Source organism: Cetorhinus maximus, chromosome 20, assembly GCF_964194155.1.
Source record: "Cetorhinus maximus chromosome 20, sCetMax3.hap1.1, whole genome shotgun sequence".
Classification (NCBI taxonomy): domain Eukaryota; kingdom Metazoa; phylum Chordata; class Chondrichthyes; order Lamniformes; family Cetorhinidae; genus Cetorhinus; species Cetorhinus maximus.
In genome coordinates this window covers 36,845,249-36,862,971 of record NC_135898.1, presented here as the reverse complement: position 1 = coordinate 36,862,971, position 17,723 = coordinate 36,845,249, and the positions used below count along the sequence as shown (strand labels likewise).

At 42.0% G+C, this 17,723-nt stretch overlaps 1 protein-coding gene across 8 annotated transcripts in view; it reads right to left on the bottom strand.

The window, feature by feature from the left end:
• Positions 1-17,723, bottom strand: part of ank3b (ankyrin 3b) — an 813,000-nt gene that overhangs the window by 135,522 nt on the left and 659,755 nt on the right. For all 8 annotated transcript variants that reach the window (XM_078565894.1, XM_078565900.1, XM_078565892.1 and 5 more), the window contains 4 exons: positions 10,402-10,599; positions 8,017-8,115; positions 5,593-5,691; positions 218-415 (listed from right to left, as the gene is read on the bottom strand). In XM_078565894.1, the coding sequence (XP_078422020.1) occupies positions 218-415; positions 5,593-5,691; positions 8,017-8,115; positions 10,402-10,599 (594 nt within the window). The remainder of the gene's footprint in view (positions 1-217; positions 416-5,592; positions 5,692-8,016; positions 8,116-10,401; positions 10,600-17,723) is intronic.

Genomic DNA, 17,723 nt, shown 5'->3' with positions numbered 1-17,723 from the left:
GCGCAGGGTACTCCCAGCGATGGCGAGGGTGGGGCAAGCTTGATGGACCAGCTGGACTTTTCCCGCCTGTTATTTTTGTACGTTTGCCGTGCATTCAATGGATACGGGCTTGTAGAGCAGTAGAAATGGGTTGTGATGCAGAGGAAAATCAGTCAAAAATGCAGGAACAAAAGAGCAGAAGCGGAGTAATTAGGGACAAAGCTCGCTGACCACCAACCTTGTTGCCCAGGTTTACATCTGCGTTCCGAGACAGCAGCAGGGACACCATGTCGACATGCCCCTCCTGTGCCGCAAGGTGCACTGGTGTAATGCCTTGTTTGGTCACTGTGTTGGTGTCAGCACCATACTCCAGTAGGGTCGTCGCTATGTCCATCTGATTCTTCTTGGCAGCTATGTGCAGGGGTGTGTAGCCATTCTATAAAAGAGTGAAAGAAAAGAAAAGAAACCATGCTAACCATTCAAATAGCTGAATGTAACATTCGCCCTTCTCTGTGTCAAAATTGGGTTTCAGCTTTTAACATACGCACAGACTCTCGTTGTTAAAATGCACCAAGCACACTAATCCCTCTTATTTTTTAATACCTCTAGAAAGCATTTCTTTAATTCACACTTTAGCACAACTTGTTGCAGGAAGCTGTGTTTAAGCCCCAACTTCCCCTCTTGGGGACAGGTGTTATATAGGGTTACCCACTTGCCGGTATTGCCTTGCAGTCATCAAGAATTCCAGAATAATCTTCAGGAGACTTTGGGTGAGAGATCACTTTGGGCAATTAAAAAAAAACAGCTTTTTAAAAAATAGCTCATTTATACACTTTTGTTTACTAGCCATAAAAATATCAGACATGGAAAAATGCTGTTTGATTAAGTCAACAATTATCCAACTGGATAATGAAGAGTCTGCTTCCTGTCCAATTGGAATAGGAAGGTGGTTCCCCGTGACTATGGATACGTCAGTATGGTGGGAATGGGGGGCTGGGGCAGTTAGGGCTAGGCAGTCATGTGATGACACCTCCCGAGATCTGTCCAATCAGAGTTGGCGACACTAGTACAACATGAGTAGCAAACACAACCAATCAGAATCTCCGCTTCAGTCAGCCAGGCTTCAATTAACCGCACTGATGGAACCATTTTAAAGAACCCTGAATCCCAAATGGGTCAGTAGCTCAAACTGAGCGTATGGTTTGTTTTCTATATAAATGTTTTTTTTAAAACTGGATGAAAATTCTGTTTGTGTGTTTGGGGTGGTCTGCGAAGGAGACAGCAAATAATTTCAGACTTATTATTACTAGTCAGAGCATAAAAACATTCCAAAAGAATATGTCTATGAGTTCACTAGGAATAACATTCAGAGGCGGTCCCCCTGTTAGGCTAGTTGTGACTAGAAGGAGTCTTCCCCCACGGTGCTGCTTTTGATCTTGTGATATCTTTAAAAACAACACCATTCTTATTCAACAGCAACCAAAATGCTTTATAGCGAATATGTGTCACTCGCAGATATCCTGTGGCATTGCTCATGGGTGGTCTGGAACATGCTTGTGATGCTCAGCTACTAGCCTGACTTGTTCTTTAGGGCAAATTCTCACATAGTCTCTACCAGGATCTAAGGAACTAGATCTGATAGAAACTGATATTGATTGGAAGTCAGTAAATTTAGTGCAAAGTTGAGGCTTTTGCTTTTAAAAAGATAGTTTTCCACCTGTAAAAAAGGGCAGCATAATATTTGGGGCATTATACTGTTTAGTAGATGCAAGACTGAACATGCAGATTAAATATATCTTTATCATATATTACACATATCAAGATACAGACAAAAAGAGACATAGAAAGAGAAACATATAGGGGAGAGAAGGCGAGAGAGGGATGCAGAAACACAGATAGAGACATAGAAAAAAGATAGAGAGAGACATAGCACAGAGAGTTACGCAGAGCAAGTCTGGTTGGAAGCCCATCAGGGAGTTGTTTATGTGGATTTATAAACAGTGATCAGACACACAGCCCAATTCATGCTAACGTGCTACAATTTCTTGTGCAGACGACACATCAAAGTAGAGATGGTTTTAGCCAGAAGGCCAAGAAGCAGCCAGTGAGACTTTTAAATACAATGAATTGTTTATAAACATATTCAGGGCGTTGTGCTAGTTACTGCATTTGACTTAGGAAGAGGGCTGCAGTGTCTGTGCTTAAAGCGTTTAGTTTTGTCCTACATTTAGTAAACTGTATTCTTGCTTTCAGTATTCTACATATTAATGCCACTAGATGATGTTCTTATGAAAATCAAATATTTTAAAAATGAACACAAAAGAGTTTCTTTTTAGGAAGTAGGTAGCATTAGAAGGAGCTGGAGATCTCGTACACATGTAGAATGCCAATCGGTGTACAAAAACTATCTGATTAGATTTTCTCACGATTTTGTGCAGTTTTTAGCCAATGGTTGCTGGTAGATTTGGCAATCAGAAGCCCTGGAGCATTGGAAAATGAACAAATTGCAGTGATGTGATGGACAAAAACCTAGCACTTCTGGGAAATCATTTGCAATAGTCAGAAAGCCATTTAGCATCGAGTCAAATTCCATTTTGTAAAATGCGGCCCTGCCAAGCCAAGCATTGGGAAGATTCCCAGACAAAGACCCTGGAACCCCCTTCAAATGTTGCGGTAACCACAATTTATTTCTGAGCCTTTGCAAACAGAATAATGACCATGTGTCAGTCATCACTGAACCTCTTGATTAGGACCTTGCTTCTCCATGTGGGAGTTCATTGTTGGAAAACTGGAGGAGAATTGAGCATTGTCCTTGCTCTATGAATGCTAGTGAAGCAGCTGAGGATGAAGTCGAAAGAGAGTGTTGGTCACTCAACACGTTTTCAATCATTGTGGCGTAGTAATCAACACAGCAAAGAAGGTGCTGAATTAGTTATGAGATCAGTAGATTTTAAGTTTGAGGATGTCTTGTTTAAACTGTGTGTGGGTCAAGCCCTTGAGTGCTATGTCCAGTTTTGGTCACAAAGGAGATGCCTTAGCCCTGAGCACAATTTGGAGTCAAGTCATGGAAATTAATCCTTAGAGTCAAGGGACTGATTTAGGAGAAAAGATTAGAAGGAATGAGCCCCTCATGACATATGCTGGAGAGAAAGGGAACCTGGAAGTTCACAGCAGGACCAGAGGATACAATACTCAAACTGGCGAATGGCAAATTTAAGATGTGTCAGGAATATCCTCTCCTCACAGATACCAATCAACAGATGGAATGGAAGCCAGAGGCAATAGCAGGGCTGGAAGTCATTGAAGGCACAATTGGGTGCTGTGATAGAGAGGTATCAAATGGATAGATGGGATTAATGGCCTTCCTCATCTGTTTCTATTCATTTCTGTTGTCTCAGGTGATAACTCTTCAAATTCAATGTTTAATGAAAATGAAAACAATACCAGTGACACTATGATTGCTTTTCCAAACAAAACGTTTTGAAGGAATGTATTATTTGATGACAATGTCCTGGATTTAACTTGTGTTCTTCGTGAAACATGTGTCCCTTCCTCTTCCCAGTCTTACTCTTGCATTACTTTCAGAGTGGTGTGACTGAACACAGAGTTATACAGTCTGCGTGCATTGCTTTGGGAGGGGGGAGTTGAAGGATGCAGGTCTGGGGGTCTTGAACACTTGGCGGTGGGGAGAGTTTTAACATGGGGGACCGGGTGAGAAATTACGTTCTGAATAAAATGGAAGCAGGTTGGGGAACTGGCTCCAACCTGCAGACGTCTGGGTTTTACTGAGGTGGGACAGGGGTGGTTTGCTGCAGCTCCCAGGAGGCAGTTTCTTATTTTAAATTTGTTAATAGGGCAGAAAACCTCGGGTTTAACCTGCTTTCAGGTTGAAATATGTCTAGCTAGGTTTCCGAAACCTAAATCTGGCAGCTGCAGTATGTCGGGGATGCCTCAGGAAGCACCAGTACGGGGATTGAACCTGTAATGTTGGTGTCATTCTGCACCACACTCTACCCAATCTAGCCAACTGAGCTAATGATGCGCCTGTTAACTTCCAAGTATAGAACTCACAAAATGATAATTTAAAAGGCTGGCCCTTATCTCCAGAGAGCTGGATTACAAAGGGGTGGAAGTTATGCTCCAGTTGTATAAAGCTTTGGTTAGATGCTATCTGGGATACTGCCATTAGTTCTGGACACAGCATTTCAGGAAGGATATACTGGTCTTGGAGGGGGTGTAATATAGATTCACCAGAATGCCAGGGCTAAAAGGGTTAAATTATGAGAACAGATTTGGTAGACTAGGCATGGTATCCCCTTGACTACAGAAGATGAAGTGATCTAATTGAGGAGTTTAAGATAATTAAAGAACTCGATAGGTTAGATAAAGAAAAACACTTTCCTCTAGAGGGGGAGTCCAGAACAAGGGACTTAACTTTAAAATTAGAGCTAGGCTGTTCAGTGGCACCAACACTGGCAAACACAATTAAGATATACATCAGCCAAGATCAATGTACCCTCTAATATTTTTTGTAGCCCAACCAGTTCCTTTAACTGTGCTGGCTCCTGTGCTAACTTAAAGGGGCTAACTTGAGTTCAGCCTGCATGGGAACTTTGGGTTGCTGCACAGTCACATAGCTTAGAGGGAACACTGGCCAAGATCAAATTCAGTAGTGCACAGACTCAAGGAGTTGAATGGCCTTCTCCTGTTCCTATATTCCTATGGATGAAAAGGTCATAAGATTGAAATTAGCAACAAGACAGAGACAAGCACATAGGCCAGGAATGAAAGCCACACAATAAGGTACCAGTTTAGGTTTAACTACAGTTTATTTGCATCCATCCAAGTTGCATCCAAAAGGTGTTTGTAACACTGAACTTAATGTCGAGGAACTGACACATCCTGAGCTGCATGCAGATAGGGGTCTACTGAACTGAACGGGTGTTCCTTTCAATGTTTTGCTCTGTTCTACATGCCTTTGAAAAGAATATTGTCATATTCATAATCATCACTAATAAAGGTTAAATCAGCAGGACGTCAACCCAGTTGATAAAGCCTTTTGACCACCAGAATCTCTTGATCACCTCCAAAATCCACATGCACCATCTTTTCCAACGTCTATACAAAAGCAGTCCACCGATTCTGAGTGCCGCATGTTGGAATTACGGGCAATGATGAAATTACAGAACACAACATTCTCTAAGTGAATTCAATGGCGAGTTACAGGTTATCATTTACCTTGTTATCTAACTGGTTATCTTAGTATCCTGTCATGCCGTGTTTAAGTCAAGGGTACAATCTCAGACAATCTCTCCATCTTCAATATACAGAAGGTTACCAGCAAACAAGTTAAAACAAAACCTCACAAATATGTATTCATTTAATATAATGCCCAGGTCAAATAAGAGCATACCACAAATATAACCACCGAACTATTGATCACTATAACAGATATTGTTGGATAAATTCAGTACATTCCCAGTGAGTGGACTATCTTCTGGGTATGTACAATTGGACTAAAAGCCACAGCCTTCTCAGTATGCAAACCCCACATAGTCATCATTCTCCGCACGTGTTGCTAGTTCCCATGTGCTGGCTGTCTGTGCACTGTACCTTTGCTGCTGCATGAGGGGAGGCTCCTTGGTCCAATAGAAGAAGGGCCACTTTCTGATTATCGTAGTGTGCTGCCACATGCAGTGGAGTCAGGCCGCTCTGAAAGGAAATGGAGAAGAGAAAGGCACCAGTAAGACGAGCCAATCAAAATCAGGAATTTCTGAGAATAAAGACAATTGAACTTTCAAACTGTTTCCATGATTGTTTGAACACAACAAACCTTTTGTATTCACAACACCAATGACGGCCGTGCCTTCAGCCACCTTGGCTCCCTAAAGTTCCCTGCTTAAACCTCTCTGCCTCTTCATCTCTCTCTCCCCCTTTAAGACACTCATTAAAACCACTTTGACCAAACTCTTGGTCACCTGTCCTAATACCTCTTTTGGTCACCTGTCCTAATATCTCCTTGATAGGCTCAACATCAAACTTGTGTCTGATAATTCTCTTGTGAAACACCTTGGGGCGTTTCATGACATTAAAAGCGCTACATAAATCCAAGCTGTTCTTGTTGTTGAGATCAGGTCTGTTACGACGTTTCAATTGATTCAGATGGATTTACCGCCCACCACATTTAGTGGACAAATCACATTAACCTAAGCATGCTCAGTTTATGTGGTGGGGACTAATAAATGAGGCACATGAGTTGGAGGAACGCAAAGATTTCAGAGGGTTGTAGGACCGGAGGAGGTAACTGAGATAGGGAGGGACAAAGCAATGGAGATACTCGAACACAAGGGTGAGAATTTTTAAAACCGAGGATTTGCTGGACCGGGCGACAATGTGGTTCAGTAAGCACAATCTTGAGTTTTGTCAGGAGAATTTTGGGTGACAGAGTTTTAACACTGCAATCAGCTGATTGAGGCTTTAGGCAGTTTCAGTTAGTTGTTTGCACTGTTAACCAGTGTAGGAGGGAGACAGAAAGTAGTAACCTCGGGCAGCTTCAGTCAGCTGATACATTCACTGTTAGTTCAGAGGAATGTCTGCTTCAATGTCCCGGTTCTATTGATGTCACTGTAACATCTGCTTGTTTATGCTGTAAAGTGAGATGCTGATTTGCTGCAGTCAAAAAAAAGAAAATCAGCTGTGCAACATAACTAGTGTGCTAAACACATTATGAGCTTTTGCATTGTTTCACTGTTACTTCGTGTTCAAATCTGATCATGGTGTATATGTACCTCGACCACATGCATAATTTGATTGATTCATTACACAGCTCCATTATAAAAGAATAATAGATGAACTTCTGAGGTTAGTTCAGACCACATCATTAGAATCTAAGATTCCTAAGGACACATTTAAACTCTATGACGTACAAAGCATTTCAGCTTCAATGCAGCTGTGGCTGAACAATTAGTACCGGCTGAATATTTGACTGGGGGGGGTGACGATGGGGGTGGGTATGGGGAGCATCACAGCTGAACTTGTGGCCTCAACTTACTCAAGGGTGCTGAGCTCAGTTGTAACAGTTCCACGGCTACCCAGCTTGAGATTAATTTAACAAAACGTTGACCTTTCGGGTCTATTTGTGTTTAGTATCAGACCAGGCGACGCATTAACCCGGTGTAGCACTACAAAGCTCATACATAAAGAAAAAGACACACTTCCATTTATATAGCACCTTTCACAAAGAATGGACTTTTCAGCCAATGAAGTACTTTTGAAGTGCGGTCACTGTTGCAATGTAGGAAATGAGACAATTTGCGCACAGCAAGCTTTTTGTTTAAACTTATTCTTTCATGGCTTGTAGGCATCCTTGGCAAGGTCAGCATTTGTTGCCTATCCCTAATTGCCCTTGAACTGAGTGGCTGGCTAGGCCACTTCAGAGGGCAGTTAAGAGTCAACCACCTTGCTGTTGATCTGGAGTCATATACAGACCAGCCCAGGTAAGGATGCCAGCTTCCCTTCCCCAAAAGGACATTAGTGAGCTAGGTGGGTTTTTACAATAATCGATGATAGTTTCACTGTCACCATCACAGAGACTACATCACAGAGCTGCCTTGGTGGGATTTGAACCCATGTTCCCAGAACATTAGACTAGGCTTAGTCTGTTCTAGTCCAGTGACATAAACCACTACGCCACCATCTCCCACAAACAACAATGACCAAATAATCTGTTTTTCTGGTGCTGTTTCAGGGTTAAATATTTGCCAGGGCACCAGGGAGAATTCGGAATTATGCCACGGGATCTTTAACATCTACCTCAATGGATAGCCAGGGTTTTAGCTTAACGTCTCATCTGAAAGGTAGCACCTCCGACAGCGCAATGTTCCCTCAATACTGCGCTGGAATGTCAGCCTAGATCTTGTGAAGTCTCTGCAGTAGTACTTGAACTCATGACCTTCTGATTCAGGGGGAATGCTATCATTGAGGCATGGCTGACATTGTAATAAATACAGTTTAACAAAGAACGTCACTGACTGTTACCTTTCCAGAAGCATTGGGTGACGCAGATTTCTGAAGTAAAAGGTTAGCCACCTCCATTTTCCCATACTTTGCAGCCACGTGGAGTGGGGTGAATCCCTTCTGTAATGAGGCAGCAGAGAGGTGTCAAATATATACCCATTAAATCAGGCTGCCTGCTGGAAGCTGACCTTACTGAATGGTAGAGCAGGCTCAAAGGACCTGGTGGCCAATTCTGGCTCCTATCATTTAAGTTCTTATGTAGATCCTTGTATAGTAAGCCTTCAGATGATTCAACATTTTTCAGTTCTTGCAGCCAACTTTAGGAAAACAAACTTAGGAACAGGATGAGACAATTCAACCCCTTGAGCCTGGTCCCTATAGATCTAATCTATTCAATTAGATCATGACTGTACTGCACCTCAATTCCATTTACCCACCCTAACTCCATATCCTTTGGTACCCTCAACTAATAAAAGTTCATCCAGCTCAGATTTGGACATTTCTATTGATCCCAGCATCCAGAGTTTTTGGGGGATGAGAGTTACGGATTTCTACCAGTAATGTGGATATTGTGAATGGGGAAAAGCTTTTGCAAATAGATTTTGTATCTATTAGAAAGGGCCAAATTAAATTAACCAAACACTGCAGTAGGTTCCTTTATTTAAGTCATTAAGCGTGTAAAGATTAGTTTTAGTTATCAAGGGCTTGAGTTTCCGCTTCTTTACGCTGATAATATCAACAAATTCAAGCAGAATCAAGCAAACTAGTGCAAAGGATTGTGGAATTGTAAATGAAACGAGTCACAGCCAAACTACTCTTGTTGGTGTTTCCTTCTATCTTAAACACTGGTCCACCAGCATCAGTCACCAACCTCCAAAACTGGCTACGTCCCAGGTCAAAAGTGAGAGATTCCCCTAATTTTTTCCTTAGGTGCACAGGCATTATTAGGCACATTTTAAAAGTATTTTCATATCAAAAAATATTTAATTTACTAAGAGACTGACTAGCATACACCAATGAAACTATTTAACAGTTCAGTATTTTTAAAGTGTTACGATATGGCAGGTGATAATTGCCGAGCTGACCAAATCCCAAAGGGAAACTTGGCCAAGCTATCACAATGATTTGCTTTTTGTATTTTTATTACAAGAAGGTATGTGCACTGAAGTCAGAAGTAAAGATTCCACTACCACTTTTGGAGATTTTAAACATTAAAATATTTATTAACAAAAGAAAACAAAACTTAAACGCACAAGATTACATATACACAGTTAAATTTGGTCTTACAACATTTCCCAAAAGATTTCTACTTAGTTAGACTCCCAAATAAACACCCTTTTCCCAGGCAACAGTTCAAATAGATTCTTAATCTATAAAACATCCAGTACTATTACCACAAGGCACCCACTGTTGCTATAAGGGAGCTATTTCATCGCTTCTCTCTTTCTCTTACTTGACAATGGAATTCCAAGGCTTTTAACAAAACCTTGCTTTCTGGAACAAGCAAGCATTTCTCTAGGATAGCTAGAGGCTGCTTTTTACAAGTCTGTCTTCGCATAGCCCACCTTTCAATATCTCACATGGCCGCTCCCCATACAGCTTTCAATTTTTCCTTAAATATATTATCTTCCTTTTGATATTTAAAACCCATTGTTTTAACCTTTCTTTGGAAGTTAACTTTCCCGGAATATAAAAATTTTTCATGTCATCATTATGGCCAGCACTTTCGGGAAAAATAAACGAAGTAACTTTGCCTTAATTATTTACAATTTTGCCTGTTGTAAAATTTCTGATCATGTCTCTTTGAAATTTGAACAGCGAACACTTCACTCCTCACTTATGTTCTAATGCAAATTCCTATTCATATTGTGTTTACAGGGATCTCATCTTAGCTTGCCCATCTCCATTTAAGAAAGCCTGCTTTTACAACTAATTCCTTTGATGACTTAAACACTGCAGTCTGATTGTCTTCAGTTTAATTAAATTGGCCACACATGCACACAGCCCCCGCAAGCCTATTTCAGGATCCCACAGTAATATTTTTAAAAATGATATTCCCTGTACAGAAGTGGTTTTAAGTCAAGTAACTCATAGGTGGAGTACTGATCAAAATGTATCAAAAATGCTTATTTTTTGGCGATAAACCTATTCTCAGCTGTATTAATAAAACTGTACCAGATAACCAATCTTAAATACATCAAGGAATACAAGCATTAAGATTAAAAAATAAAACAGTTATGCTCACTTGTCCAGCTGGTTCATGGAGAACTTTACGTTTGTGATTATGCGATTGAATTTTAGCAGAAACCTAAAGCGTAACCTAACCAGCGCAATTTCAAAGCATTTTGGGTACAATTTCCCGAATGTGCTCTAAGTGGAAACTCCCCAAGCATTCAGCTGCCATACCTTGGTGTTCACAGAAAGTGAAGCCCCCTGTTCCAGTAGAACTGAGGCCACATCTTCGTGACCTTCCCGGGCTGAGATGTGCAGTGGTGTGTAGCCAGAGGTGGTAGCTGCATCCGGAGAAGCCCCATGCTGCAGCAACTGCTGCACAATGTCAGCCTTTCCCAGGCGCGATGCAATATGCAGCGGAGTTTGGTCATCCTGCGTGTGGTAAAGAAAGTCAGAGAGGCAACTTAAAATCTGTTCAACTGCAAGGAGATGATCGCCAGACAAAACAGTGGTTGGGCCAAGGCAAGCTTTGTGCGATCTGAATTACATGATGAAATAATAGCAGATGGAGAACAGAAATAGGATGCGGTATTTGTCCGTGGAGATAGAAGGATAGAAATTTGACTTTTGGGTAGCACACAACAGGGGATAGCGAAACTGCATTTTACATTCTGCTGGATTCTCTTCACCATTCACTTCAAACCAAAAGGACATTGTGCAGAATATAAAACAGGCTGTCAGTTCACACTAATTGCTGTCCTTTTTCCAGCTCAGTCCTTTCAACACAGGGATATTGCAAGTAATAAAAAATACATTCAGTGGCACATGACGGCCTCCCACCCTTATGTCGCGGAAGGAAACAGTTAAATCACAAGGAGTTCAATTGCTAATTATCAGTTAACAACTTAAGTACCCATTTGGATGTAAAAAAGGGAAAACAGGTGAGGAAACTTCTCTCTGTAGAGTTTTATGCACCACAGCAACAAGAAAATAAAACTCTGTTTGAAGAAGCCAGTCTTGGTCTTTATTGCCAAACAGCTACTGGAGCTTAACAGTGCTAGCAGAGGATGGTTACTGCTTGTAAGTAAAAGACTGGAAAACCTGTGGATTTACAATTTACACAACCTGGGCACTACTGTATTCCTTTAATGAAACATAATTTTTCGACTAAAAAAATTAAGTGCTATTAGAATCAGGGGATAGGAATTTACAGGACAAAAAGCTAATTGTGTTAAAATTGCATCAGCGGTTTGCCCACCCCTCTTCCCAAAGATCAAAAACATTTCTAAGGGATGCAGGAACAAGGGATGGAGAGTACACTAAACTTGTTGAGGAGATAAGTGATAGATATGATATATGTAAGAAATACAGAAGGACACCATCATGGCCGACAGTGAGTCTACCTTTAGCGAGGGATTTCAATGAAGTTGTGGCGATGGATTTAAAAGTATGGGATAAAGGAAAGAACATTTTAATTTTACATTCTGTAGATTTGGCAACAAGGTTTAGACAGATGACAACCATATACAGTAAAGAAAAGAAAATAATCGTGGATCAGGTTATGGAAAAGTGGATAGGGACCGGATTGGGACCACCAGCGAAATTCCTCACTGATATGGGGGGAATTTGCCAACAACGAGTTTCGGGATATGTGTGAAAACATGAATAAAATAATTATGAACACAGCAGCAGAAAGCCCTTTTAGTAACGGCGTGTGTGAAAGCAATCACGCGGTGATAGAGATGCTTCGTAAAGATTTCAGCAGATAGACCAAGCTGTAAATTAACATCTGCCCTAGCAAAGGCTGTTCATGTCACAAATTCACTGCAGATATAGTCCATATCAGTCGGTTTTTGGTCGAAATACAAAAATTCCTTCAGTCCTGAGTGACCATCCCCCAGCTAGGGAGGGAACTACGATTATCTCTACTTTTTCTGAGCATTTAAATGCGTTACATGCGGGCAGAAGAGCATTCCTTAAAGCCGAGGTTTCAGAAACAATTCAGCAAGCCTTAAGATACAACGTACGGTCATTGGAATCCATTTTCAATCAGGGAGACATGGTATACTATAAAAGAGGACTTATCGAGTGGAAAGACCCGGGAAAAGTTACAGGTAAAGGTGGTAAAACAGCCATTATTACAGCATGTGAATTCGACTATTCGGGTACAATCATCGAAGTTAGTTGGCGCGGATCACAAATTTGCGTGTCCAGAAAGAATTATAGGAAGTGATGAGGAACCATGTGCTTCTCATACCCATATGTTGCATGATTGTGAGGACCAGGTAGCTGAAGTTGACAGGGTATCTGAAGATGGACACAGTAATTTGGACAAACAAGATGAGGCGATTTGTCCCAGAGGACAACTGCCAAAAGCTGGCACTAAAGTTACATACTTGCCAGAAGGGGCCAGTCAGTGGCGGGAAGCAACGATCGGAGGAAAAGCAGGGAAGGCCACTGGAAAATATAAAAACTGGTTAAATGTATGAGATAAAGAATAGGAGTTTAGGCCTACGGATTGGGAACATGAAGTACAAAAATGGAAGGCATGGAAACGTAGTGTCAGTTCAGACAGTGGGTCTGGGAGTGAACATGCCTCTAGGAAGAGATCGCAAACTGTTGAAAGAACAAATATAAATGGGAGAGGGAGATCAAACCGTACAGAGCATGATAGAGGGCAGGTTAGAGGGCATAGCTTAATAAGGTCAAGGGATATGGCACAGACTGGTAACGCTACAAGGAGTAGAAGCCCATGTGATCGAAAAGTCTTAGTAGCTTCAAACAAATTAGACGATAAGTTAATAAAAGAAGCCAAACAGCAAGAACTACATAGTTGGAAAGAATTTGGGGTATACATAGAGGTGTCATTTGGGGACAACCTGCTCTATCCATAGATGGGTATGCATGGAAAAGGTGCTTCCTGATGGGACTTATAAAGCTAAAGCCAGGCTAGTGGCACAAGGGTTTGAAGAAAAATTGGGTGACCAGGATATAAGAGTAGATTCACGTATAGCAGGAAAAGTTATGCTGAAGATCTTAGCTATAAATGCTTGTGAATGTAAGCCCATTGATATTAAAGCTGCCTTTTTGCAGGGACACCAACTTCAAAGGGAGGTTTTTCTCAGTTCACCAAAAGAGGTGCCAAACACAGAAGGGACACTCTGGAAGCTAAATAAATGTGTATACGGTTTAAATGACGCCTCCAGAGTTTGGTATTTCTCAGTGAAGTCAGTTTTGTTAAAGTTGGGCTGTCTTCAGTTGGAAGCAGACCTGGCAATGTTTTATTGGCACCATGGAGGGAAACTTGCAGGCACCTTTATGATGCATATCAACGATTTTTTGTGGGGAGGTCGTCGTGAATTTGAAACAGTTGTCATTAATGGGCTCAGAACGGAGTTTAAAATTGGGAGTCAGGCTTCCGGTGCATTTAATTACATTGGATTGGAAATCAGGCAGAGCGGATCACGTGTCATTTTACATCAGCAATCCTACTTCGAGAATGTCAATCCCATTGCAATTAGTTGTGGGAAAGATACAGAGGCTTCTGAAATTGAAAAAGAGGAACTCAGGAGTTTAATTGGGCAACTCAATTGCCTAGGCAAACAAACAAGACTGGACATCAGTTCTGACGTTTTGGATCGGAGCACTAAAATTAACGATCCCAAGGTTGAAGAAATCATTCGGGAAAACAAAACATTGACAAAATTAAAAATGGAGGAGTGTGTTTTGAAATTCCCATCTTCGGATGATCTTCGAAAAATGAAACTGATTGTATTTAGTGATGCACCATATGCAAATCTATGTGATGGATTTTCGAGTGCAGGAGGATTTATAATATATGCGAGGAGGCGGGAGGTAAATGTTGCCCTTTAGCATGGGAATCTAAAAAGATATGAAGAGTTGTAAAAATGTATGTTGGCAGTGGAGACTCACCCTTGTTGAGGTGGTAGATATGGCATTCTTTATATCAAAGATGCTGGCAGAAATTTTAAATGGAAGAGAGTATTCAGGACTGGTACCTATCAAATGTCTTAGACAATAAGTCGCTTTGGGAAAATGTTTACTCTACGAAGTGTGTTAACAAAAACAGATTGCGACTTGACATTGCAAGCTTAAAGTAGATGCTCTAAAATAAGGAGACTGCCGAGATCAAATGCGTTGATAGCAGCTATCAATTATCTGACTGCTTTGTGAAAAGAGGAGTGAGCTCCAAAAAGTTACTGGAGCTCCTCAGAGGGACGTTTTTTCCTTTGAGAAGACAAAAAGAAATATCCTTTTCGTGTGGACATTTCTATACATGTGTTTTTTAAGAGGGGGAATAAGGTGGATTTATTGAATGGAAAAATATATATTGGTGTTTGTGTTATGGAAGAGAAGATCCATGTTTGGTTTTTTTTGTGGTTATATATACTTAAGGGTTACCTTCCTCTTAAGAAGAGTGGAACCCAATGGGGAAGGAAACAGTTAAATCACAAGGAGTTCAATTGCTAATTATCAGTTAACAACCTAAGTACCCTTTGGATGTATAAAAGGGAAAACAGGTGAGACAAGTTCTCTCTGTAAAGTTTTATGCACCGAAATAAAACTCTGTTTGAAGAAGCCAGTCTTGGCCTCGGCCTTAATTGCCAAACAGCTATTGGAGATTAACACCCTAGACACACAGACCTTGAGGCCTGGCACCTGAGGTACTGACTTGAGGATGGTCAGATTCCATTGAGCGGGTTTCGTCCTGGCTGCATCCCCACTGATGCCGGCATTCAAACCGCGGTTCCCAGCACCTCTTACAGCTGCTTTGCTGCTCCATTTGACATTCCTTTTGTATGTGAAACCCACAGAAAACCTAAGGTTTAATTATCTATCAAACAGTTTGAGCACATGAAGGTTCCACGATGAAGATTCCATGACTGAAGAGAAGTTTTATTTTGCACCAAAGAACAGGAATGTGAACAAGCTTCCCAGAACACTTTTAGCCTCCATCTTTATACACAACACGAAGGTTTCACAAGTAGGTTGGTCCACTCAGTCATGTCTTCTCTGAAGTTTGTGCACAAGATGCATTTTATAACTCCAGTGACTTTGGGTTTCTCTAGGCTAAAAGGAGGATTTTAGTATCCTAGCCTTCTGCTGCCGTGTGAGGAACAGTGGAATGCATTTTCAGAGACACATCACAGCAAAAAAATGAAAGAAACACAAGGAAATCTGGAATTGAAACATCAGTCAAGTTTGCTCCATCCAGGATTACGGATGGTTATTCTATCATGAACTTCCCTCCCCCACCACCAACTGATCAACTACCTCAATAAACAGTAAGGTTCCCTCTACCTCCCCAGGGGAAAAAGTAGTCAAGCAGATTTGCTGATATCTGAAAATTAAATACATTTTTGAAAAGAAAAAAGCTGCTGGGGAATGGCCTAATTAGATCACTCCTTCATAGAGCTGGCAAAGGCCTGATGCACTGAATGGCCTCCTTCTCTGCTGTATGACTCTCTCCCTTCTCAGCAGATATTAGAGGTACCATCTGACCCAGTGTCAACTCTCTTCTCTGGGAGTCTGTTCTGCATATCCTACTTGGGAAAAGCTTTTCTAAATCTTTAAGTTGTCTTTGAGGACCATGAGTTGTGTTTTCTGGCCCAATGCTCATTGTCCAGTTTACATAAATATTCTTGACTGAGCCTTTCTTAAGCTGGATCATGCATTCACTCAGCCTCACTTCATCCTCGCAATGAAAATCATTAAGTCCCTTGAAACTTTCTTCATGGTCTAGTCCCATATAGGCCTTGCATGATCCTCCTCCTCCTCTTCTGAGTTCTGGCCAGATGGGTGGCGGTGAAGTAGTGTGTGGGGAAACCCTGAAGTCTGGCTTCCCTGCATGGTGTTGAGTATGCGTGCGTGTGTTACTGACAGGTTCGACCCCTGGAGATCAGCCTGAATGACAGGTTTGGCCATCAGTTGAGTGGGAACACTAAAGGGGCCGCAGGACCATGAAAGTAGAGGTTATGATCCCGGGGAGCGACAGAGGCCCACCGGTAGGAAGAAATTGTAGACTTCGGGACCAGGTTGGACGTCTGAAGGGGAAAATTGGATGTTTGGGGCAGGGCAAGATGTGGGAGGCCTCAGTTGGGGGCAGGTTCAAGTCCTTGGGAGGTGAACAAGGAGATGGCCAAAGGCCTCAGCAGGAGGGAAAAAAATCAAGGCCGGGGGTTGGGGGGGAGGAGGCTCAAGGCCGCTTGGAGGGATGGGAAAGGTTTGGTCAGAAGCCTTGGAGGTGAGGGTTGGAGGAGAGGTTTGAGGGGGAATCAGAATTTTTGGTTAATGGGGGAAGGTTAGAGTCCTTATGTGGAGAGTTAGGTATGAAGATCAGAGGCCTCATGAGGGAGGCCAGGGGCTTTTGGGGAGGGGGGACGTCAGAGGTCGGGGCACCAGGGGTGGCGATTGGGAGCTTCCTGATGTGGAGGACAGATGCCTCCTCAGCAGGGGCAGGGGTGGAGGGAGATTGGAGACCTGGTGGAGAGAGGGAAGAGGTCGGAGACCTCGGTGAGCAAGGGAAGTCCAGAGGAAATGTGAAAGGTCGAGTAGGTGTCCAATCACAGGGTGTTTGCGAGGCAGATCTGCTGGATCCAGCAGGTTGGTGGAAAGACATTTACCTCTTGGATCCAATAGTCCTCACTCTCTTGTAGTTGCCAGGTTTCCTGAGGCTCAGGAAACTCAATCATCCAAATTTCAAATGATGCATAAATACAGCCAATAACAGCCGATAACAGCCAATTCTGACAGGATAAATTGTTCTGAGTTGTAATCCGCTGTCCCTCAGATACAACCCAATATTCCATTTTCCCAATTATTAACAGCATCCTGAAGATTAGATACTTTCAAACTATGATCAGCGAACACTTGAAAAAACCTTTCTCCTCTCAACCTTTGGCAGACACTGTCTCACTAACCCCAGTTAGTGGGGTCAGGCAGATTGGAGGACCTTGTGATGACCAAATCTGTTGTTAAAACCTCTAGCTGGCCTTCCTCTCACTGTCTAGCCACATTTCCAACTATTATGTTTGTTCGCACTGCCCTTCAGCAGCAATAACCAGTCTACTGGATAGCACCTCTGACCGGTGGGCATTGTGTGGAACTTACTTACCCTATTCTCACCATTTAAATTTAATGTGTTATTTCAGTCAGTGCATTTTGAAGTGTGGATAATTCCTTTAAGAAGAGACAGATACATGCGCTCCAGTGGGGCTGGGCATTCCTGGCCTACATTTCTGCTGGCCTATTGTAAAATAGGAACCTTTCCAATTACTACCCAGTAATTTCAATGTGGCCCTTCTAATGGGAGGCACTTGATATATCCGAGTAGCATTGTGCTTTGCTCAGAGTCCCACCAGCCTATCAAAATTACTAAATACATGTTTCCTGCCATCTATATCTCGATGCATCACTGAGATTTATCAGCCTATTTACATAGTTGATCCATCTTTCTTAAGATAATCAACTTCCTTTCCATCTGCTGAATTCCCTCAGCTTTGTGTCATCAGCAGAGACTCCCTGTTCCGTACCAT